The sequence below is a fragment of the Eschrichtius robustus genome, chromosome 3 (genome assembly GCF_028021215.1).
Source record: "Eschrichtius robustus isolate mEscRob2 chromosome 3, mEscRob2.pri, whole genome shotgun sequence".
In the NCBI taxonomy this organism is placed as follows: Eukaryota; Metazoa; Chordata; class Mammalia; order Artiodactyla; family Eschrichtiidae; genus Eschrichtius; species Eschrichtius robustus.
In genome coordinates, this window is record NC_090826.1 from 32,853,854 (window position 1) to 32,879,498 (window position 25,645).

The 25,645-nt window shown below is 36.7% G+C and overlaps 1 protein-coding gene across 1 annotated transcript in view; it reads left to right on the plus strand.

Annotated features, from left to right (window-relative positions):
• Positions 1 to 25,645, plus strand: part of RLF (RLF zinc finger) — a 78,856-nt gene that overhangs the window by 41,790 nt on the left and 11,421 nt on the right. Inside the window, exon 6 of the mRNA XM_068539605.1 lies at positions 21,264 to 21,400. Within this exon, the coding sequence (XP_068395706.1) occupies positions 21,264 to 21,400 (137 nt within the window). The remainder of the gene's footprint in view (positions 1 to 21,263; positions 21,401 to 25,645) is intronic.

Sequence of the window (25,645 nt, forward strand, 5' to 3'; positions counted from 1 at the left end):
AATGAAACTCTCCACCTTTACACTTCACTCCCTTTAATATTCAGACTCCACCAGGACCAACAGTCTATCAGTCTGATCAGCTTTTCACTCTCCTTACTCTGCTTTTCCATAGTCAATCATTATTAGCACTCCTTTGCATACACCCTCAATTCCTCTGCTGGTCTCTCCCTTAATTGTACTTATTTGACTAACCTGTATCCTCATTATCCCTACATCTCCACCTGTTTTGTATCTTTACCTGCGCCAGTGGGGCCAAACTTAGGTGGAGAATAACCTGGCAACTGATTTTACTTTAATTCAGTCACACTGTGTTTCTTTAGTTCATTCACTCTCCCACTCTCTTAGATTACTATTTCATACTTTTTCCTTTTTCTTTAAACCTGTGCTACAATACCTTCTGTCCCATCTCTGTCTCCACTGATGAACTTTCTTCCTATTTCTCTGAGGAAACTGGGACAGTTGGAAGAGAATTTCCATGACATCTATTCACCTACCTGCATTTATGCATTTACACCTTCTCTTCTGTTACTAAGGATAAACTATATCTGTTTTCCCCTGCTAAGGCCAACAATCCCCTTGACTTTAGTATCAGATCCCATCTGCGCTTGCCCCCTCAAGTATAATGCTGCAGCAGTTTTCCCTTTCTCTACTGCATTTATCAATTTCCCCCTCTGCTGTAACTATCTCATCAGCATTTATGCTGTTATTTCTTCCATTTTTAAAAGAGAAAGACTTCTTCCAGCTACCACCCCATTTCTCTCCTGCCCTTTCAGTGTAATTTCTTGAATCATTGTCTGAATTTACTGTTTAACATTTTTCTCCTTGAACATATTCTAATATGGCATTGACTTGTGCCAGTCCACCACATCACTAAATCCACCTGCAAAAGCAGTTCTAAGAGGGAGGTTTATGACATCCTCAGGAAACAAGAAAAATCTCAAATAAACAACCTAACCTTACACCTAAAGGAACTAAAACAAAAACAAAAACCCAACAAAACCCAAAGTTAGTAGTAGGGAAGAAATCGTAAAGAATCAGAGGAGAAGTAAATGAGGGACTTCCCTGGTGGCATAGTGGTTAAGAATCTGCATTCCAGTGCAGGGGACGCAGGTTTGATCCCTGGTCAGGGATCTAGATCCCACATGCATGCCGCAACTAAGAGTTCATGTGCTGCAGCTAAGAAGCCCACAAGCTGAAACTAAGGAGCCCACCTGCAGCAACTAAGACCCGGCACAACCAAAATAAAAATAAATAAATAAATGAAATGAAGATTAAAAAAACAATAGAAAAGATCAGTGAAACTTTCAATGAGCTGGTTCTTTGAAAAAATAAACAAAATTGATAACTTTTAGCGAGACTCGTCAAGAAAAAAAGAGGACCCAAATCAATAAATTCAGATATGGAAAAGAAGTCACAACTGACACCAGAGAAATACAAAAGATCATAAAAAATTACTACGGACAGCTATATGCCAATAAAATGGACAACCTGGAAGAAATGGACAGATTCCTAGAAATTTACCATCTCCCAAGACTGAACCAGGAAGAAATAGAAAATATGAACAGACCAATTACCAGTAATGAAGTTGAATCAGTAATTTAAAAAACTCCTAACAAACAGAAGTCCAGGACCAGATGGCTTCACAGTTGAATTTACCAAACATTTAGAGAAGAGTTAACACCTATCCTTCTCAAACTGTTCCAAAAACTTGTAGAGGAAAGAATACTTCAAACTCATTACATGAGGCCAACATCACCCTGATACTAAAACCAGATAAAGACACCACGAAAAAAGAAAATTACAGGCTAATACCACTGATGAACATACATGTAAAAATTCCCAAAAAAACATTAGCAAACTGAATTCAACAATACATTAAAAGGATCATGCACCAAGATCAAGTGGGATTTATCCCAGGGATGCACATATGGTTCAGTATTCACAAATCAATCAGTGTGACACACCACATTAAATTGAAGAATAAAAATTATATGTTTATCTCAATAGATGCAGAAAAGGCTTTTGACAGAATTCAACGTCCATGTATGATAAAAACTCTCAAAAAGTGTGTATAGAGGGAACATACCTCAACATAACAAGGGCCGTATCTGACAAGCCTACAGCTAGCATCATACTCGGTGGTGGAAAGCTGAAAGCATTTCCTCTAAGATCACGAACAAGACAAGGATGTTCACTCTCACCACTTTTATTCACCATAGTATTGGAAGTCCTAGCCAAGGCAGTCAGACAAGAAAAAGAAATAAAAAGAATCCAGATTGGAAAGGAAGAAGTAAAACTGTCACTGTTTGCAGATGACATGATATTATATGTAGAAAATCCTAAAGACACCACCAAAAAACTAGAAGAGTTCACCAATGAGTTTGGTAAAGTTGCAGGATACAAAATCTGTTGCACTTCTATACACTAACGTGAACTATCAGAGAAATTAAGAAAACAATCCCATTTACAATTGCATCAAAAAGAGTAAAGTACCTAGGAATAAATCTAACTATGGAAGAAAATACCTGTACTTCAAAAACTGTAAGACACCAATGAAAGAAATTGAAGATGACACAAACAGGTGGAAAGATATACTGTGTTCATGGATTGGAAGAATTAATATTGTTAAAATGACCATACCCAAGGCAATCTACAGATAAAGTGCAAACCCTATCAAATGCCAGTGGCACTTTTCATAGAACTAGAACAAAGAATTCTAAAATTTGTATGGAAACATGAAAGATCCCGAGTAGCCAAACCAATCTTGAGAAAGAAGAACAAAGCTGGAGGTATCATGTTCCCTGACTTCAGACTACACTACAAAGCCACAGTAATCGAAACAGTGTGGTACTGGCACAAAAAAAGACACCTAAATCAATGGAGCAGAATAGAGAGCCCAGAAATTAACCCACACTTATATGGTCAATTAATCTATGACAAAGGAGGCAAGAATATACAGTGGGGAAAAGACAGCCTCTTCAGTAAATGATGTTGTGGCGCATGGGCTTAGTTGTTCCGCGGCATGTGGGATCTTCCCAGACCAGGGCTCGAACCCATGTCCCCTGCATTGGCAGGTGGATTCTTAACCACTGCGCCACCAGGGAAGCCCCATCAGGGAACTTTGAATCAAAACTACAATGAGGTATAACCTCACACCTGTCGGAATGGCTGTCATCAAAAAGACAACAAATAACAAGTGTTGACGAGGATGTGGAGAAAAGGGAACCCTCATGCACTGGTGGTGGGAATGTAAATTGGCACAGCCACTATGGAGTCAGTATGGAGGTTCCTCAAAAAACTAAAAATAGAACTACCATACGATCCAGCAGTTCTACTCCTGGGTATTTATCTGAAGAAAACCAAAACACTAATTAGAAAAGATATATGCACCCCTATGTTCATAGCAGCATTATTTACAATAGCCAAGATGTGAAGCAGCCTAAGTTGATGAATGGATAAAGAAGATGTGAGATATATATATATATATATATCTCACATTGTGTGTGTATACATATATGTATACGTATACATATATGCAATGGAATATTACTCAGCCATAAAAAGGAATGAAATCTTGCCTTTTGCAGCATGGATGGACCTAGAGGGTATTATGCTAAGTGAAATAAATCAGACAGAGAAAGACAAATGCTGTATGATTTCATTTATATGTGAAGTCTAAATAAACAAAACAAGTGAACAAACTTAAAATAGAAACAGAGTTCTAGATGCAGAGAACAAACAGGTGTTTGCCAGAGGAGAGTGGGCAGGGAGGAGGAAAGAAATAGATGGGTGAGATTAAGAGGTACAAACTTCCAGTTGCAAAATATATGAGTCATGTGTATGAAATATATAGTATGGGGAATACAGTCAATAACTATGTAATATCTTTGTATAGTGACATAGCATAACTAGACTTATTGTGGTGATCAGTTTGAAATGTATAGAAACATTGAATCACTGTGTTGTGAAACAGGAACTAACATACTGTTGTAGGTCAATTATACTTCAAAAGCAAACAATCTCATAGAAAAAGATCAGATTTGTGGTTACCAGAGGTGAGGAGTGGAGTGACGGGGAGTTGGATGAAAGCAGTCAGAAAGTACAAACTTCTAGTTAATAAAATAAGTAAGTACTGGGATTGTAATGTACAACATGATAAATATAGTTAACACTGCTCTATGTTACATATGAAAGTTGTTAAAAGAGTCAATCCTAAGAGTTCCCATCACAAGAAAAAAGTTTTTTTCCTATCTCTTTAATTTTGTGTCTATACGAGATGATGGATGCTCACTAAACTTATTGTGATAATGGCCTCAAGATGTATGTAAGCCAAATCATTATGCTGTACACCTTAAACTTATACTGTGCTGTATGTCAATATTATCTCAATACAACTGGAAGAAAAAAATCCAGCGATGACTTCCCAGTTTTCACCTTATTCCATCTGACTTATTAACTCTGTCTTTTAAACTTTTAACAGATTTTTCCACTTGGCTTCTAGGGTACTGTACTCTCTTGGTTTTCTGTCTACCTGGCTGATTGATCTTTCTCATTTCTACTTGCTCTTCCTCCTCCTCTCTCTGATGATTGAATGTTATATTACTCTAGGACTCTTTTTGTGTCTTCTCTTTTCTATTTACACGTATTCCCTCGGTGATCTCATTTAGGCTCACGGTCTTAAATGCCAATTATGGCCTGAATCCCAGATGTTTTATCTGCAGCTCAGTCCTCTCCTCTGAGCTCCAGACTCATATATTCAACTGCCTAATCACTATCTCGACTTGCATGGCTAATGGCATCTTAAACTTAACATGTCCATAACTAAGCTCCTGATACTCCTGGTATTAGGGTTTTGTTTTGTTTTTATGAGCTTTCCTCTAAATGAAGTCAATTGTAAAACAACTATACTCCAATAAAAATTAATTAAAAAAAAAGACAATAGTTAAGAAATAAAAATTAATGAAAGAATAAGAATAAATATAAATGAAGTCAATTGCCTTCCAACTATATTCTCATTGTTGGAGGGGGAGGAGGCGGGTAGAGAATAACCAGCTACCACTTTTTTGAGCTTTTACCATGTATTAGGCACTATGCTAAATGCTATGTATACACTGTCACATTTAGTTCTCACAACTCTTGGGTAGCTCCATTTTGGTAAGGAAGTGAGGCTCAGATTAAGTAATATGTTCATGGTTATAAAACTTAAAGTAGATAAGCTGAGATTCAAACCTGAGTTTGGTGTACTACCACTAATATTATATTAAAGATATAGGATGATAAATACTATTCTAGGTGGTGTATACCTAAGTGTCTATATGTCATATGCTGTCTTAGGCATTGGAGATACAAAGATGAATCTAGAAGCCTTTGAGCTGGTGTACTTGCTTTTACTCTTGCCTTCTACATTTTATTTTTCCCCAAAGTAGCCAGAATAATCTCTAAAACTTAAATCAGGCCATGTCACTTCCCTGATCAGAACCACTCAATAGCTTTCTGTCTTGCTCAGAATAAATCCAGAAGTTTTTATATTCTGTGTGCCATGGCCCCTGGCTACTTGTCTAACCATCTCTGACTATATCTTGTACAACTTAACGCTCACTCCTCTCCAGCCCTCTTGTCTTTGCTGTTGTTTGAACAAGCCAAACATATTCCTACCTTAGAGTTTTGCCTTAGATCACCCCCTGGAATGCCCTGCCACAAGATAGTTTGGATAGCTCATTCCCTTACATCATTCACATCTCTCCTTAATATTGCCATATCAGAAAGACCTTCCTCACTGTCCCACCTAAAATAATACCCTATCTCCCCGTACTCAGTCTTGTTTTTCTTTAATAAATATCTCCTGTAAATTATTATAAATGTATACAAATCCATCTAAAATGGCCCCCATCACTCTCTGCCCCCTTACCTACCTGTTTTTTTATTTATAGTACATACCACTACTTCTGGACGTAATGTTTGCTTATTCTCTGTTTCCTCCCACTAGATTGAAAACATTGTAAGGACAGGGACGTAAGTTTGTCCATTGCTGTATCTCTACATCCTAGACAAATACGTAGCCACATAGTAGGGACTAAATATAAGCCTGTAAATTTATTTGTTTGCGATGTTGGGAAGGGTAAGGAGATGGGAGACTGCTTACCTCTAATAACAGCTGCAATATCATGTGTTTGGGAAGCTTATTCAGAATAAGATGGAGTAATGGTTATTCTCAGCACTTAATATATGCCAAAAGAATTCAGAAGAAGCAAAAATGCTAGATCTTGGATTTGATTCCTCTTTCTCCTATAACAATAACAACTTTTTCTTTAATCTCTCAACCTTTGTTTATTTAAAACCTATTTTGTTTTTAGCATTGTATTAGGCATTGGCAAATACATAAGGGTGTACATGGCCTAGTTTGGTTGCCAGAAACAGTAATAGGAAGATAAGTACTAAGCCATATGATAGTGCCTCTGAATTCCGTAGAAGTGTAGAGGTAGAGAATATCTTTGTGGACTGGCGTATAAGGCTTTATAAAAATTGATCCTTGAGTTGGACCTTGAAATAATGGTGGGGTTTGGCTGGGTAGAAAGAATGGTTTGGGGATAACTGACTGTGGTAGTAAAGGCACAGAAATGAATATGCACTTTGTAGGGAACACCTTGCCTGGGTCAGAGAGTGGATGTTTAGATCTTATGAGAAATAAGACCTGTTGGGTGGGGAAAAGTAAGGCCTTGGAAACTCCAGTGCATTTGAACGTAGATTCAATGCAGTAGAAATTAGGAAGGTTTTGAAGATAGAAAGTGAAATGACTGAAACGGTGTTTTAGGAAGCATAGACAGAAAGAGTATATGTTAGATGTAGGAGAAGAGATTGGAGTTAGCAAGAGGAGAAAGGATGGGACTTGCTGACAGGACAAAAATAAGGGATAATGTGCAGAGATCCCTTCAAGAGACTCATAAGACCTGGGAGACTGGAAGAATGGGGGTGCTCTGCTACTGACAAGAATGGCAAAGAACAGGGGGGTATGGGAGAACAGGGACGATATGGGATGCTTTGTACAGGATCTTTCTTGGTTTATTAATAACAAATCAAGAAAACAGGATTTCTTCCTGAAGTTATAGAATTAATTCCTTTCAACAAATTTGTGGAGAATGCAAGGAACCTGGGTTATTGGAAATGTGATCTGATTTACTATGGTCTGTGGATCAAATCCACCCGGCTACTTGTTTTTGTAAATAAAGTTTTACTGGAACACAGTCACGCCTATTTGTTTATTGTTTATGACTGGTCTTGCTCTACTATGGCAGAGCTGAATAGCTGTAACCAAGACCATCTGGCCCACACAGTTGAAAATATTTTCTGTCTGGGTGTTTACAAAAAATATTTGCTGACCTTTGCTATGCAAGATTCAGATTTCCTAGTATATTACAACCATTAAATATCATTTAGGGCTTCCCTGGTGGCGCAGTGGTTGAGAATCTGCCTGCTAATGAAGGGGACACGGGTTCGAGCCCTGGTCTGGGAAGATCCCACATGCTGCAAAGCAGGTAGGCCCGTGAGCCACAATTACTGAGCCTGCACGTCTGGAGCCTGTGCCCCGCAACAAGAGAGACCGCAATAGTGAGAGGCCCGCACACCGCGATGAAGAGAGGCACCCGCTTGCCACAACTAGAGAAAGCCCTCGCACAGAAACGAAGACCCAACACAGCCATAAATAAATAAATAAATAAAATTTAAAAAAAAAAAAAAAGCTTTAAAACAAACAAACAAAAAATATCATTTAGTCTAACCTTCCATGATTTACCAATGGTGAGACTGAGGCCAAGAGGTAATGTTTCCAAGGCCCTACCTTCATTAAGCTAATTATTAAGTCCAAGCCCAGGCTAGAACACAGATCTCCTGGCTCGCTGGCCAGCTCTCTTTACACTGTACAACTTACTTCTAGTTGGTAAACACTGATGAGTCATGTTCTAACAGGAAACATTTTGGTGGTATTTTCATTCCATTCATAGTTATACATTTATGTATAGGTACAACTTAAAATATTTTTATAATGATTGGGATTCATTTGTTAAATATGTCAGTGTGACAACATTTGGCACACATCATAAAATTATTTTAAAAGGAACACTGGTACCATCATAATTAGTCTCTTATCCAGTGATGCTTTCTTTTGCAAGTGAGAGCAGAATTAAAGAAATCTTTAAAAATTTGCTTTGGGAAAGGACCAGTGAATCACTAGATGTTCATTAATTGGAGCACATGTTCTAAGGCAGCAAAGTTATACACAACATTTGCCATCTACTTCAGCTGAGTTCAGAAGAGTCAAATTGAGTAACAACTGGGAATAAAAGTACTTATATTTTGGCACCTGCAGGTATCACAATAATGGGTGTGTGTAATAGGAAACCTCTGCTGGGGAAGATTTAGCCAGACACGTACAATTAAGATTAATTGATGGGGTCAACTTGAAAGCCAGAATTCAGAACCCAAAATTTAGAACTCCATGGAGTCCTCAAGTTCTAGGTTGTAAATACCTTATTTAGAATTGGATGAGATGACACTGTTATTAATTTTACATATGAAAGGATTTTTTAAAAAATATTTTTAAAAATATTTATTTATTCATTCATTTGCCTGCACCAGGTCTTAGCCGCGGCACAGGCGATCTTTGTTGCCGCGCGAGGGATCTTCATTGTGGTGTGTGGGAACCCCAGCTGCAGCGTGCCAGCTCCTAGTTGTGGCATGCGGGATCTAGTTCCCCGACCAGGGATCGATCCTGGGCCCCCTGCATTGGGAGTGTGGAGTCTTTAACCACTGACCGCCAGGGAAGTCCCTACATATGAAAGGATTTTAAGGAAAGTTACAGACTTGGCCATGGCCTAGTGTCGCAAGTGGATGTTTCCTATGTGTATATTTTTTATTACTGAAAGAGGAGATTCTTTGCAAAGGTCAAGTTTCCCACATATAGTATAAAGGATAACGATGTTTTAAACATGAAGCACTTCTATTATTATGAAGAGCAAGAAATCTGTCTGCAGAGTTCTTGGCACAGATAAAGAAGTGGTTCATTTCAGTCTTGATCCCTGAATGAACTGCATCTTCAGTGTCTAATGTGGTTACAAGGCTTGCTTCTTCTCTTGATGAGGAAAGGAAAAGACAAACAGGACCCAATTTACTCACCAGTCTAACACTGTTGGGAATTGACACAGTCACTAGGTATGTAAATGATAAACAGAGCAAATACACTTAAACAGGACCCATTGGGAATCCAGTTTGGGAGTAGAAGAAACAGTAAACAACAGCATAGAGATTCGAGATATACCTTTTTTTTTTTAATTTTTATTTATTTATGTATTTCTTTTTGGCTGCGTTGGGTCTTCGTTGCTGCGCGCGGGCTTCCTCTAGTTGCGGCAAGAGGGGGCTACTCTTTGTTGCGGTGCACGGGCTTCTCATTGCGGTGGCTTCTCTTGTTGCAGAGCAAGGGCTCTAGGCCCGCAGGCTTCAGTAGTTGTGGCGCACGGGCTTAGTTGCTCCGCGGCATGCGGGATCTTCCCGGACCAGGGCTCGAACCCGTGTCCCCTGCATTGGCAGGCGGATTCTTAATCAATGCGCCACCGAGGAAGTCCCCAGATGTACCTTAAATAAGAAGATTAAGATGGATCCTGAACAAGGAATAATAAAGTGTATAATTAAAATTAAAATCGATAATATTACTTTATGTATCCTTATGGTCGTACGGTGAATGAGGTGTACTTTCAGAAGATACACTAAAGGTAGAAAGCCTGTATGAAGAAGTGGAAGATTTGCCTATTTAAGTATTTTATCTCCGAAAGCAGAGTTCTTTTAAATAGCTTTGAAGAGACATCTTCCTAAAACTTAGTATATATTTGGATCTCACCTCTGCTGTTACTTTCATGGGTTATGTGTGGGTATTTTGGTTGATATATGATTATATTGGAGAGGTCATCATGGAGAGTTAGACACAGTCATGTTCAAGAATTCAGTAGGACAATTCAGGCTTCTCTCAGATACTCAGAGTCATAGGATTTAACTAGAAGTGACCATTTATTTCTTTAGGAAACATACAAGTGACCACTCGATAGCATAGTGTTGGTCTGTGGTATTGCTGCAGTTTAAAAGAAACCTGGTTTTTAGAAGCACAACCTTTTTTCCAGGTGATGTCTATGAACCTAACGGGGATGATTCTCTCAAAAGTAGACCCAGGGTTACATGAAATGGAGGCTTGCTAAGTGACTCCTCCCTTTCTCCTACTCAGGGATGCAAGTGAGAGAAATCTTATTATGTGGATAACTTCCACTTTGATTCCTTTTTGAAAAGACCATTTACCAGCTTGTTTTTTAAAATCCATTATTAGGAATAAATTATTTGCATTATACCCCGGAACTGATCAGGAAAATACTAGATTGAAAACCATAGTCCTAGAGAAAGGTAAATGTTAAAATATTCCAGTAATGGCACTGGCCAGAATACTAGTTTACCTTGGTTAGCCTAAGCATGAAGATAACTTAAGACAAGCCATCTCTACCCACCTTCTCTTATGCCAGTTGGCTACCTGTTGTACCATTGCTGTTTAATTTGCTGATTATTATGAAAGCCTTCTAATTGCATCTGTTCTTGTCCCCAAAATTCATTCTCTGCAATAGCCGAGGTGATCTTTTTTCTTTCTTAAATAAAATTAGGCATTTTATTTTGAGATAATATTAGATTCAGATGTTATTGTAAGAAATAATATAGGCATGCCTTCCAGTCATTTAATATATATTCACTGGAGACTGTGTTAGGCACTAGGAATACAGAGGTGAAAAGACACAAGGGAGAGCAAAAGCAGACAGTATTCACACAATGTGAGGCTTGGGGAAAGGTCTGTGCTGGAAATTGAGTTCCAAGTTATCAGCGTTTAAAACCAGAGAGTGGAGGGCATTAACTTTTTCAGAACTCTGGAAATTAACTAAAGGCTTACCATAATCCTAGGAAGTTTTATTCAAGAAAAATGCATGAGTCTCAGAACAGTGAGCTTGGTGGCATTTTAACTTGCCCTACTTCTCATTTCCCTCTCCCTAGCTTCACAGTAACCTTGAAAACCAGCAGCCTAGCAGCCACCCGAGGAAGCAGAATGGTTTTGGAACTCTGCAAAAGCCCATCCCCACAGAATTGTCACTATTTGACCTACTTGGCAACTTTCTGAAAAGCTGTGTTCTCAGGATTTGTCTTTATTTGACTCAGAGCTCACTCCACCAAAAGTTCTGTCCCGGGGCATTTATCAAAAATAATGATTGGTACTTGTTTAACATGACAGTTGTCTGAGGAGGAATTACCAGTTGGGCTTAACAAAAGACTGACAAAAAAATTGAAAAACTGGGATATAAGATGTCCATAGAGGACTTTGAAAACCTCTGATATATTCCTAGTACTCTAGAAGGTAACACAAATGTATAGTGCTGTATGTCTGCCAAGGAATGACCTGAGAAGGCTTTAATCCCTCACCTCTTGGTTACCTTGAGGCTTCGCACAAGTAGGAAATGAAGGGCAGGTTAGAGCTGTAAACTGCCTACTGAAGTATTGAAAGGATTCCCCAACACACACACACAGCTGCTTGGCAAAAGCAGAGAGACTTGCTTGTTCAAGGCATTTAAGCAGCATATTCAACATCTTGAATTAAGCTAACCAAGCAGAGACTGTAGTGGCCACACATGACAAAGAATACAGGCTTTACAGAATTATTCCAAGAAAGTCACTAAACAAACAGTAACAATAATAAACCCCAAAGAGGTGAAAGATTCTGATTTCCAGAGTTGCCACAATATATTATTTAAAATATCCACTTATCATTACAAAGAAATATGGTAGTCCATACACACGGAAAAAGGCAGCCAACAGAAACTTAGGATGCCCAGGTGCTGGATTTACTAGAAAAGGAACTTTAAATCAGTTATTGCAAATACACTCAATTCGTGGTAGTTATGTTCTATATAGTCACTGCAAACACTGAATTAGCTTATACTGAATCCATTGCTCCTAGGGGAAATGCAAGGTTAGGTTCCTGCAAGCCTCTGGTCACATAATTTTTGTCAACTGATCAATACATAACCTTGTTTTATGTGCGCTTCTGTTTAAAGATACCTTATTTAATTTATATTATTGATTTATTAACATTGAACTCATAGCCAACAGCAGTGTAACTCATGCCTGCATGAAACTTATTTAACACATGTATTTTCTCCATAAGGCACATCACAGTCTCTTGCACTTAGGAAATTAGGCAGCACTTTGGCACTACAACTAGGGGCTATTCTAAACAGTGAAATCACCAATGAAAAATACAAAAACATTAAAGAGTGGCACTAAATAGAACATGAAAAAGATACTTGTTACAGTATGAGAACTGAAACAAAAAGGCAGAGCAACACCTTGTTTGACCTTAGCTGGGAACATGCTCAAGAGAGGATTCAAATTTTTTGCCATTATATGCATGTTCATGAATGACTGTGATAGCACTGTGAGTATTGAATTTTAGGGTTAAAAATAAATTTCATCAAGTAGGCTAATTTATAAGTACAGAATCTGCAAATAATGAAGATTAACTGTATATTCAAAGAACTAAAGCAACTAAAGAAAAGTATGAGAAAAATGTCTCAAGACGTAGACAATAGCAGTAAAGAAATAGAAAAAAAGAACCAAATAGAGATTGTGGAGTGAAAAAGTACAATAATTGAAATTAATTCACTGAAGAGGCTCAACATCAGATTTGAATTAGCAGAAGGAAGAATTAGCAAACTTAAAAGAAAGAAGTCGATTGAGATTACTCAATCTGAGGAACAAAAGAGCCCCAAAATACATGAGCTGGCGTTGAAGGGGGAAATAGACAATTCAAATATAATAGTTGGAGAATTTAATACCCCACTTTCAATAGTGGATAAACCAACTAGACAACAAGGAAATGGAAGGCTTGAGCAGTACTATAAACCAACTAGACCTAGCAGACATTTATAGAATACTCTATCCAAGAGCAGCAGAATATACATTCTTCTCAAATGCACATGGAACGTTCTCCAGGATAGACATATGTTAGGCCATAAAACAAACCTTGATAAATTTAAAAGGATTGAAATCATACAAAGCATGTTTTTTGGCCACAATGGAATGAAATTAGAAATCAGTAGCAGAAGGAAATTTGGGAAAGTCACAGATATGTGGAGATCAAACAACACCTCAAAATAAGTAATTGATCAAAGAAAAAAACCGGGAAGTTAGAAAACACATTGGGATGAATGATGAAAACACAACATATTGAAATTTATGGGATGCAACTAAAGCAGCACTTAGGGGAAATTTACAGTTGTAAAATGTCAATCTTAAAAAGAGAAGGATCTTGGGAGTTCCCTGGTGGCCTAGTGGTTAAGATTCTGGGCTTTTACTGCTGTGGCCCAGGTTCAATCCCTGGTCGGAGAACTAAGATGCCCCTGCAAGCTGCACAGTGTGGCCAAAAAAAAAAAAAAAAAAGATCTCAAATTAATAACCATCTGTCCTAAAAGACTAGAAAGAAGAGCAAACTAAACCCAAAACTAGCAGAAAGAAGGAGATAATAATGATTAGAGTATAAATAAATGAAATAGAGAATACAAAATCAATAGCAAAAAGTAATAAAAGTTTGTTTTTAAAGATCAACAAAATTGATAAACTTTTAGTTAGACTGAACATGAAAAAAAGAATACTCAAATTACTAAAATCAGGAATGAAAGAGAGGACATGACTACTGATATTACAGGAATCAAAAGGATTATAAGAGCATACCATGAACAACTATACACCAAAATGTTAGATTTACTTAGATGAAATGGACAACTCTTAGAATGAAACAAACTACTGAAATTAACTCAGAAAGAAATAGAAAAACTGAATATACCACGACTAGTAAAGAGATCGAGTAGGTAATTTAAAAACTTCCCACAAAGAGAAGCCCACACCCACATGGCTTCACTGGTCAATTGTACAAAACATATACAGAAGAATTTACACCAGTCCCTCGCAAAGTCTTCCAGAAAATAAAAGAGGAGGGAATCCTTCCAAACTCATGCAGTGAGGCCATTATTATCCTGATAACCAAAACCAGACTAAGATATCAAGAGAAAGAGAGGTACAGACCGATATCTGTAACAAATATGGATGCAAAAATCCTCAACAAAACCCAGCAAAACAAATCCAGCAATATAGAAAAAGGAGTACTGTCTGCACTCTGTATCCATGGGTTCCACCTCCAACTGTGGATTGAAAATATTCAGGGGAAAAATTTCCAGAAAGTTCCAGAAAGCAAAACTTGAATTTGCACCCTCCAACAACTATTTACATAGCATTTACATTGTATTAGGTATTATAAGTATTCTTGAAGTGATTTAAAGTATACAGAAGGATGTGCATAGGTTATATGTAAATACTGTGCCATAGAATAAAGGACAAAAGCTACATGTTTGTCACAAGAGACAGAAGAAGCATTTAACTAGATCCTACACCCTTTCGTGTTAAAAACACTCAGCAAACTAGAAATAAGCTGGAAACTTCCTCACCCTGATAAAGAGCATTTGTGAAAACCCACGGCTGACGTAATACTTAGTGATGAAAGATTGAGGGGTTTTCCCCAAAGATCAGGGACAAAACAAGAATGTCTGCTTTTGACGCTTCTATTCAATATTGTGCTGGAAGTTTAGCCAGAGCAGTTAGGCAAGAAAATAGCTAAAAGGCATCTAGATTGGAAAGGAAGATGTATAAGTATTTCTAATTGCATATATCACGATCTTGTATATAAATGATCCTAGTAAGATCAATATACAAAAATCATTTTTATTTATATACATCTAACAATGAACAGTACAAAAAATGTAAGGAAACAATCCCATGTACAATAGCATCAAAAAGAATAAAATATTTAGAATAAATTTTTAAAAAGAAGTACAAAACTTGTTTGTATACTGAAGACTTTAAAACATTGTTGAAAGAAACTAAGTAAATGGAACAACATCCATGTTGTTGGGCCAGAAGACAGTATTGTTAAGATGGCAGTACTCCCCAAATTGATCCTCAGATTCAATGCTATCTCTGTCAAAATTCTACCTTCCTCTCTCGCAGAAATTGATAAGATGATCCTAAAATTCATGTGGAAATTCAAGGGACCCTGGATAAACAAAACAGTCTTGTAAAAAGAACAAAGTAGGAGGACTCACTTCTTTATTTCAAAGCTCACTAAAAATTTTCAGTAATCAGGCCGGTGTTTTCCTGGCAAAAGGGTAGGCGAAAAGATCAATAGACGAAAATTGAAAGTCCAGAAATAGGACTTCCTTGGTGGTCCAGTGGTTAAGACTCTGCTTCCAATGCAGGGAGCATGGGTTTGATCCCTGGTTGGGGAAGTTCCGCGTACTGTGTGGCGCAGCCAAAGAAAAAAAGAGAGAGAGTCCAGAAATAAGCCCTCACACTTACAGCCAGTTGATTTTCTACATGGATGCCAAGATAATTCAATGGGGGAAAGAATAATCTTTTCAGTAGTTGGTTCTTTAACAAATGGATATCTACTTGTAGCAGAATGAAGTTTGACCCTTAATACCACACGTAGAGATTAACTCCAAATGAATCATAGACTTAAATGTAATAGCTAAAACTGTAACATGTTAGAAGAAAATATAGGAATAAATCTTCAGACCCTGGATTAGGCAGTTGTTTCTTATATGTGACACCAAAAACACAGGTGACAAAAGGAAAAGTAAATAGGACTTCATCCAACTTTGTGTGTCAAAGTCAAGAAAGTGAAAAGTTGATCCACGGAAGGGGAGAAAATATTTGCAAACCATATATGTGTAATATAATCTGATAAAGGACTTGAGCCCAGAATACATGTAGAACTCTTTAAAAATCAGTAATCAAAAGACAAATAATTTTTTAAATGATCAAAGGGTTTTTTTAATCATTAGATTTTTTTTTTTTGAGCAGTTTTAGGTTTACAGAAAAATTGAGTGGAAAGTACAGAGTTCCCGTATGTTCTCCCTCACCCCCAGAGTCACCTATTGACGTCTTGCGGTTGGTGTGTTAGATTCGTTACAGTAGGTGAGCCAGTACATTATTATTTACTAAAATCCGTAGTTTACATTAGGCTTCACTTTTGGTGGTGTACATTCTATGGCTTTTGACAAACGTATAATGACATGTATCTACCATCACAGTATCATATAGAGTAGTGTCACTGCCCTAAAGATTTCCTATACTCTGCCTATTCATCCCTCACTCTCTCCTCTCATGCCCCTGGCAACCACTAATCTTTTTACTGCTTCCATAGTTTTACCTTTTCCGGAATATTACGTAGTTGGAATCATATAGTATGTAGCCTCTTCACATTGGCTTCAGCTTGGCATTAAAGGTTCTTCCATGTTTTTGTCTCTGTCTCTCTTTTTCCCGAGTTATTATCAAACTCATATTGCCCTTATTTAATTTTTTTAAACCAACCAAAGTCCATGGTTAGGGTTCAATCTTTGTGCTGTGCATTCTGTAATCTGCAATTCTCAGGAGTCTAATCCTGCTGTTTATTGTGTGTGCTGACATTTTCTGGAGTGGCTTGTTTATTTGTGCTTTTTATAGTTTGGGATTGTGAGCCTCAGTTTTGGTGGGTTGAGTGGGGGTAGGGAATACTTTATGTCTGAGAATTCTCATAGGCCTTAGTTAGCATATATCTCTATAAATCATTTTTACGTTTGCTTCTGCCAGGTGATTTAAAGATATTACCAGCCAGAATCTTCTTTTTATTTTATTTGTTTTTCTCAGTTTGGGTTTTTTAGACAATAGAATAGTATTATATCAGACTCCAAGTTTGAATGAGGAAAGATTATAAATTCTCAAAATTTTTTTGATCCCACAAGAACCCAGGTTGAGATGGACAAATACATTTTCCTGTTATATCCCTGCCCCCCCGCCCACCTTTTTTTAGTCTACACTTTCTCTGAGTTTTTAGCTCTTCAGGGGTTCCAACTTTATGCCAGAGGGTCCAGTGCCAACTTCTCAGGTTCAGGCTTTATCATCTCCTAACACGACTTGTAAAACCCAAGCCTCTTAGTGAAATTATCTACAACCCAGCAAGTTAAGGCAGTTGTCCATTCACACTTAAACTTCTTTCTTGAGTTTTCAGCTATGTATTTAGGAAACATATTTGTTGTGTTTTATCCAGGATTTCTAAGTGCTTTGCCACAGGAGAATTTTAAGCCATTATTCTTGTTAAGTCCAACTCTTTGTTTTTATTCCTTATTCAGCACCAGGGCTGGCAGGAAAGTATGTAACCATTATATATAAAATTCATAGGGTAAGGTGGTATGTTTTCATCTTTGACCCCTGAGTTCCCAGCATTAGCCACTTCTTGTCTTTATCCTAAAAATTTTTGATTCTGGTAAATTCAAATGTCATTGATAGTGCTTATGCATGATTTATATTTTTGTATCATTAAGTTTATCAGACTTTCGTTATGAGGTAGACCTTGATAAGGAAAGATCTGAAGGGACTGGTGAGGATTTGGAAGAGGCTTAAGGTGAGAACATGGTGTGAAATGAATGAGCCTGAATAGTCTTTCACATGCTTCTGAGTTCTTGGCTGGTTCTGCTCACTATCCATTCATTTCAATTCAGTAAATGTTTATTGACTACCCTTGGACATAAAACAGTCACTGTTTTCCTAGCCTTCAAAGAGCACACAGTAATAAGGTATTATCATTTCCACTGTTAAAGCATCTCACTGTAGCATAGTGGCTAAGAGTATGGACTCTGGAGCCAGACCATCTGGGGTAGATCTGGGGATGTTTATGTAAATTTGTAGAACAGCACCTGATATATAGTAATGCTGTATAAGATTTAGAAGTATTATTATCATTAGTATTACTTTTTCACTGCCTTTTTTTTTCTTCTTCACATCTCCTTATTGCTCTCTCTGCCTGGACAGTCAGCTTACCCTCTCCTGTCTATCTTGTGGACTGATAAAAACTCTTGCTTAAGTCACACCCGAATATTAGGGTAAAAGAACAGATATACAATCAACACAATCCAACCTTTCTTTAAAATAGGTACATATTTGCAGTAGTCATGTATTGTTTGCTATACAGTTAGTGTGTATAGACAGAATACTGGAGTAAAACTCACATTGGTTATTATTGAGTTGTAAGATCTAAGGCTAATTTTTATTCTCTATATTTTTCGGGTTTTCTATTATAAACATTTTTATAATCAGGAGAAATCTAATAAATAGAAGTTAATCAAACTAAAAACTATACTGATTTCAAGTCATTCCTTTCAGATATATATCCAGAAAGCCTTGCCAGTCTTACAGATCTTACCATGTTGATAAAATGAGAAAATACAATAAAAGTTATTTGAAATGGATAAAAAATAGTCTAGAAATATAAGTTGTGTGTTATTTCCATTCTGATTTATACGTCTGGCATAGAGAGCTTCTCATGCTATTTCTCAGCTTGGAGATGTTATATTGCTGCCAAAATGGAATTTTAGAATTCTTGGTTTTCAGCAGGAGCTTTAACATGGTGTGGATGGTAGGTGGTGGTTGTTCTGGAACAGCTGGTTTTACTTGCTGTGGAATTCTCACTTTGGTCCTTCAATCAGTACAATTTTAAGTGGTTCTGTGGTGAGCATTTCCTCTCTGGATGACCCTTCTGATTCATTCAGCTATGGATGAGGATATGGTTGTTTAGGGCATCAGTAAAATTCCATCTTCATAATGTATGATTTTATTTTTTTCCCTGAAACCTGAGTTTAACTTTAATTATGTTTAGGCTTTAACAACTTAACTTTCCCTCCCAATACTCGTTAGATACAAATTTACATCGAGTGATTTTGCATCTGAGAGTGATCTTTTGAAATACTTTCTAGTATTCTTAAGGTTCACTTTCTTTTTTATTTTTTCCTTTTAAAGTTTATATATTTTGTGAAAACAATTTTTTTGTCTAGCATTTTATTTATACTTTTAATGAAAACAATTTTTAACAGCACTTTTAAAGTGCTTCCTTTTTGCCAATCCCTTTTTTTTCTTTTTATTAATTTAATTTTATTTATTTTTGGCTGTGCTGGGTCTTCGTTGCTGTGCGCGGGCTTTTTCTAGTTGTGGCGAGCGGGGGCTACTCTTCATTGCGGTGCGCCAGCTTCTCATTGAGGTGGCTTCTCTTGTTGCGGAGCGTGGGCTCTAGGCGCGTGGGCTTCAGTAGTTGTGGCTCGCGGACTCTAGAGCGCAGGCTCAGTAGTTGTGGTGCACGGGCTTAGTTGCTCCGTGGCGTGTGGGATCATCCCGGACCAGGACTGGAACCCGTGTCCCCTGCATTGGCAGGCAGATTCTTAACCACTGCACCACTAGGGAAGCCCCGCCAATCCCTTTTAAAACATATTTTTTTTAGACTTAGCTCTAATAGGTACACATAGCACATTTTTAGAAATTGAGGTATAATTGACATATATTAGTTTTAGTTGTGCATCGTGATTCAGTACTTGTATATATTGTGAAATGATCATCACAATAAAGCTAGATAACATCTGTCACCATACATAGTTACAAAAACTTTTTTTCTTGTGATGAGAACTTTTAAGATAAACTCTCAGCAACTTTCAGATATGCAATATGGTATTATTAACTATAGTCACTGTGCTGTACTGAAACATGTTAAAAATTCTTATAACTATGAGGAAGGTTCCGTTATTCCCATTTTAAAGATGAGGAAACTGAGGCACTAAGTTACTGAGAAGTTATGTAACTTATCCAGGATCACACAGCTAGTAGCTACAGAGCTGGGAAGAGAATGTATACAGTCTGGTTCTACAATAATTGCTTTTAACCACTGCACTACACTGCTTATTATGTCATTGCATTATCTTTCCAAAGATTAGAAAACACAGTATTAAATAAGTTTCACTTTTTCAACACGAACTTTTTACCTTTAAATTAAACTTGATTCATTTATTCCATTTATCAGCACGTATTTACTGAGTGTCTTCTATGTTCCAGACACTGTGATAAGTGCTGAGTTTTGAACAAGATGTACATAATCCTGACCACATGGATTTTATATTCTAGCAGAGAAGACATGCTAATAAGTTGTTCAACTAATGATTGAATTGCAGTTGTGGTAAATGCTACAAAGGAGAATTTGAGAGTAGAGTCTTTGCCAGGGATTCTAACGTGCTTTTAGCAGTTAGGGAAGGATTCAGTGAGAAAATGGCATTTGAGCTAAGCTGAGAAAGAAGCCTTTCTGTGCCTACCTGAGGGTATAACTAAAATTAGAGACTTAGAACCACCAGAGTGGTTCTGCATAGCACTCTGGAAGGAGATGAGCTAAACTCTGTATGCCTCATTTGCCCTGATACACACTTCATTTGTCCTGAAAGTATCACTGTTTTGTATATTTGGTGCCTAGTATAATTGACATTTATAATGCTGACACAGTCATGAAATAGACTATGTTCTTCATATTCTGTTTATTAAGACAGGGAAATGATAAAATAGAGAGTGAGAAAGGGTCTTCAGAAGTCTTAATCTACTGTTTTACCACTATACAAAAAGAGCCCCGGAAAATTCTACTGATTTGCCCAGAGGTTGGTTGTTTTTGTTTTTTTTTTAAGATTCCTATAAACAGTGTAAATGAAAAAGATGTGTTTCTAAAAGTGTTTTAGTTGTGTGAAAAACTCAGTTATACAAAATAGTTTTTCCTTAATTACATGAGAAAATGATATGTTGATATAGTATTTATATTTAAAACAGTTTCTCAGCTGGCCTCCTTTAGCCCTACTGGGAGTAAGGGTAAGCTTGTTATTTTTCTGTCTATAACTAGAGTGACTTGAATTAAATTGAAAAAGAAAGAAACAAACAAAAAACAGGGAAAAAAAAGTTGATGGTACTTCAGGTGAAAATAACCTGAAGTTATACATAATTTGATTCTTTTACATAGTAACAATGTTCATGAGTAATTTTTTTAACTGTACAAAAATGTTTTATCTGTGTTGGGACTGCAGTGGAACTTCCTCATAGCATCTGTTCTCTTCTCTGTTTAATAATTTCTTATATGAAATTTTTATTCCAGAAGACTCAGCTATTAGTAGAAGAAAATTATATATCCCTAATTCTTGCCTCATCAATTACCAAAGATAGAAAATGTTATGAAGAAGCTTTTGTTATATAACAAAGTTTACAGAAAAGTCACCATTTTCTTTTTGACTTAGTCATCTCATTTTTGATAGATTGCAAAGGTCGACTGCAAGGAGGTACTAGACATCATATGTAATCTGGAATCCGAGGGTCAGGATAACACAGCATTTGTTCTTTGTACGACTTATCTTACCCAGCAGCTCCAAACTGCAAGTGTATATTGTTCTTGGTAAGTATATTTAGTTTTTATTCCCTTTATTTGTTAGTACATAGTATATAGCATTTAGGGTTTATGTAAAATGTTGGTTTATTTCAAACTTAAAGACTAAGCAGATTAAATGATGACATGAGAATTAAATCTTTCTTAAAAGCTAAACCATTTAATTAAAAATATTATTGGTTTAATCTTTTCCAGGAGAGTCCAAAAATAAAGAAAGAGTAAAAAGTCTGAGCTCCTCTTGATTATTCCATGGAGAGTTGTCTGTTAACTTCAATATATATCTTCTTTGAAGATAAAATTATGGCAGTATAAACCAAATTGGTGTTAGGTTGTTTTCCTTTACATTTATTACATCTTCTGATAGTCACTTTTCCCCTCTTATTTGGAAACTCACTAATTATCTAGGTTTCTAGGTCAAACTTGCACTAGAGAAGGAAACCCATTTGAATTGTAATCTTTTTTTGCAACTTTGGTACTGTTTAGCACAATTGCATTATTTGGTTTTAATTCAATTTATATCTTGTTTGCCTACAGAGTACTTAGTTGCTAAAAAGGACACAGTAAGTGTAACCCTTTGTTCTTTCATCCTAACTGTATGAAACTGTTTAGGACAGCAGGACAAATGTGGTACACAGGAAACCTCTAAAATGCAAGACTCTATCTATAAGTATCAGATTCGTGGTATGGAAAACACTGTAAGAGATTAGAGAAGGGTGCTCACTGTACACCAGTGTTTAAGGAAGTTGTCAGGGAGGAGGTAGAATTTGAGCTTTAATTCAAAGAATGGGTTGGATTTGCATAACCTTGATTAGAGGAGCTTCTAAGAATGACTTGAAGTTGGAAGTAAGCATTTTGTTTATAGGAAAACCTAATAAAACCTTTCATATACTTCAGCCCTTATTGATCTCCCTCTGGAGCATCTGTGTATATCTATAAAGTTTTATAGTTATTAGCACTTTTTATGTTGCTGTATTTCTTTTTATTTACTAATTTTTATAGAAATACTATTTGAGTTCCTTAAATTATCTCTCCCAGTCCTCCTAATAATCATCGTACAGATAAGGCAGTGGAGTATCAACGGGATCTGAGAAGTCTTATAATTGCCCACAGTCTCAGAGCTAAAGGGGTAGAGGGTAAAGCCCAGGCATTTTGACCCCTAATACAGTGCTTTTCTTCTGTGCAGTTGTTTTCTTGGCACAGGGACAGAATTCACATCGCAGTCTTCTACCAAGTCCTCTGTGCCAGACTTATATCTCCTCTGAGAAAGGAGATACTAGGATAGGGGCTTAAATATCATTGTGGGTATTCTGTTAGCTAACCAAAAAAAAAGGTGCTAAAAGTAAAAAGAATTTTAACAGAGCAGTGAGATTTTTGATCACTATCAAGTAGAAGAATTTGTTTTTCATGCATTAGAGATTAGAGATTTAACCTCAGTAAAGCAGATGTATTTACTTGTGGAATAACCCCCATTTTTTCTTTTTACAGTTGTTTTCTTTGCCTATAATGAAAAAATATCTGCTAGCTATAGCGAGGCTTTTAGGGCAAAGAATACATTAAATCACATATGGGATGTGTTAACAGATTATAAAGTGTTTTTCAAACTATAGTCACACAGTTCTTTTAATATTCTTGATATAGCTTCCCTTTTTTTTAGTGAGTCTAGGATTAATGCTGTTCTCCTGCAGCAGGAAAGGATTAAAAGGGATTTCCCTCTTATTGGCCTCCTGAGGAGCTATAATGAGTAAAGGAGAGGAAAGAAAATCTTAAATCACTTCACACTTTGTTAAAAGTAAGCTTCTTCCGAGCAATTCAGAGGGAAATAGAATATAAAATTTTAGAATTTTAAAACATTTTTTTCGCCCTTCTGTTGTTTTCAAAGGCTTTGGGGGTGGGTGGGTGGGGAGGCGGTGGTAGTGGGATATTGGAGTTAGCATAGCCATAACATAAAAACAGTGAATTTTACTAAGGAAAATGAGTCCCAGGAATTCTGTTCAAATAGGATAGATTCTTTTGTTGTGCTAGAGGTGTCCTCTGTTGAAGATAGTAGGCTATATGGGAGTATTTGTCTAGAAAAGAAAAAAATTTTTTATTACTTGGTATTTTATTGATGACAATAAAGTTGGAATATGATAATAAAAGCAGTCACTTATTTTAAATACACATATTAGAATTTATTAAGTGTCATTCTCGAATTTGGTCACCAGTGAAGATATTTGAAAGGTAAACTATGTAACTATCACCCAAAACAGTTTTTTATTCTTTTAGAAATTTCCTTCAGAGACATTTACAGATTACAATAAAATATATCTTATTACTTTATAGCAATTACCATATTACTGATCTCAAAAGGTATATCACTCAGCTTATTCATTAAGCTTAACCCCAAAAGATTTTTGGCTATTTGCAAAAATCAAAGAAGTGCTGGAGGAATGAGTTCCCTATATATGTCTAGCAATGGTAACATAATTAGAGTAGCCATGCACGTGAGAAAGATAACCCTTTTGAATGGGACAGTGTACATACAGATGTGTAATTGCTACTGCTTCTTTAAAAATAAAATGATACAGTTGAACCTTAAACCTCCACACTAAGCTTTCAGTGAGTATTTGATAGGTTGACCTTTGGTTTCTGTAACACCTCTGAGCTTTAAATCTTTTATGTTGTATATTTGTGTTTCTTCAGATGTAATTTCGTGTCGCTTCTCTCCCAACTAGACTGTGATATACCAGGGTCGTCATGTATGTTGTCTAATTTACAGTTCAGTCCCCAGCACCTGGCGAAGACCAGATCCAGATATCCATTCATGTTTTATTTAACTGAATTTTTTAGAGGAAAAATGAAGTCATGAGAATCATCTATATTTGCAGGAGCCCTCTTTAGGGAGTGGTCATTCCTTAATTCCACAAAGTTTTCTTTGCCTCATTTCTAAAATACCTAAATTCTGGATCACAGTATGACACTGTGGGCCTCCTGCTTTGCACAAACAGTGCAGTTTAAGGTTCTTGCTTGGTAGCTAGATGTCTGCCAAAATGTGTTTCCTACTATTAATAGAACTAAATATCCTTTCCAATTTTTATGAATTTGTATATAATTTGTTGTCTTGAGGTAGGTGGTGGGCTAATTTGAGTGTGCAGTAAATCATCTGAACATTGGAAGCATCCATACAGTAGAATCATTTTCAGTATATTCTTTAATGGTTGTCCATTTTTTTAAAAATCACATCATTGTAGTGGTTGAAGAAGTATTGTCCTAGTGCATGTATGATCCAGGAGGCTATAAGTTGCTGTTGGTGGTTTCATTGTTCCAGTGTGCAGATTTGAATGGATGATTAAAGTGACATCTTGGCGTTCTCACTAGTAGTCCACCGGTTTTCATGGTGTCAGGCCTGTTTGTATGTTTGGGTGGGTAATAGTTTTAGTTTGTTTTGGTAATAGTTTTAAATCGCTCAGTTGTAACTGTGGAAATAAGTGTACAAATATAAAATACATGATAGAAATGTTCTTTCTTTTTTTAAAAATTTTATTTATTTATTTATTTTTGGCTGTGTTGGGTCTTCGTTTCTGTGCGAGGGCTCTCTCCAGCTGTGGCGAGCAGGGGCCACTCTTCATCGCGGTGCGTGGGCCTCTCACTGTCGCGGCCTCTCCCGTTGCGGCGCACAGGCTCCAGACGCGCAGGCTCAGTAGTTGTGGCTCATGGGCTTAGTTGCTCCGTGGCATGTGGGATCTTCCCGGACCAAGGCTCGAACCCGTGTCTCCTGCATTGGCAGGCAGATTCTTAACCACTGTGCCACCAGGGAAGCCCCGAAATGTTCTTTTTTGATCATGGTTATTTGGAGTTAAGTTAACTTAACTCTAGTTAACTAGAGTTTGAAATATTTAATTTGGAATAAATCAAGCCCTAGACATTCTGATTTTTTTAAAAAAATCATTTTGAGAGACTTTAATTCTCAACGTGCCTTTTATCACTTTATCAGATTTGCCTAACTTTAAACTTGTACCTAGTTGGTGAATTTTAGATAGTAGATATCCTTTACCCTTTATCTTCATAATCAGGTTTTACTAGCTTTGATAATTTTGTTCTTTTCAAATAGCATAGATTTCACATATATTTTGGTAGGTACTTCTTTTATCTCGGAGCATATGTAATTCTCCATTTCCTTTGTTATTCAGAATTTTGCATTATTCTCTAAAGTTTTATTAGTAACATGCTTACATGTGAATGAAGCAGTCTTCTAAGTTTAAAAGTGAACAGCCA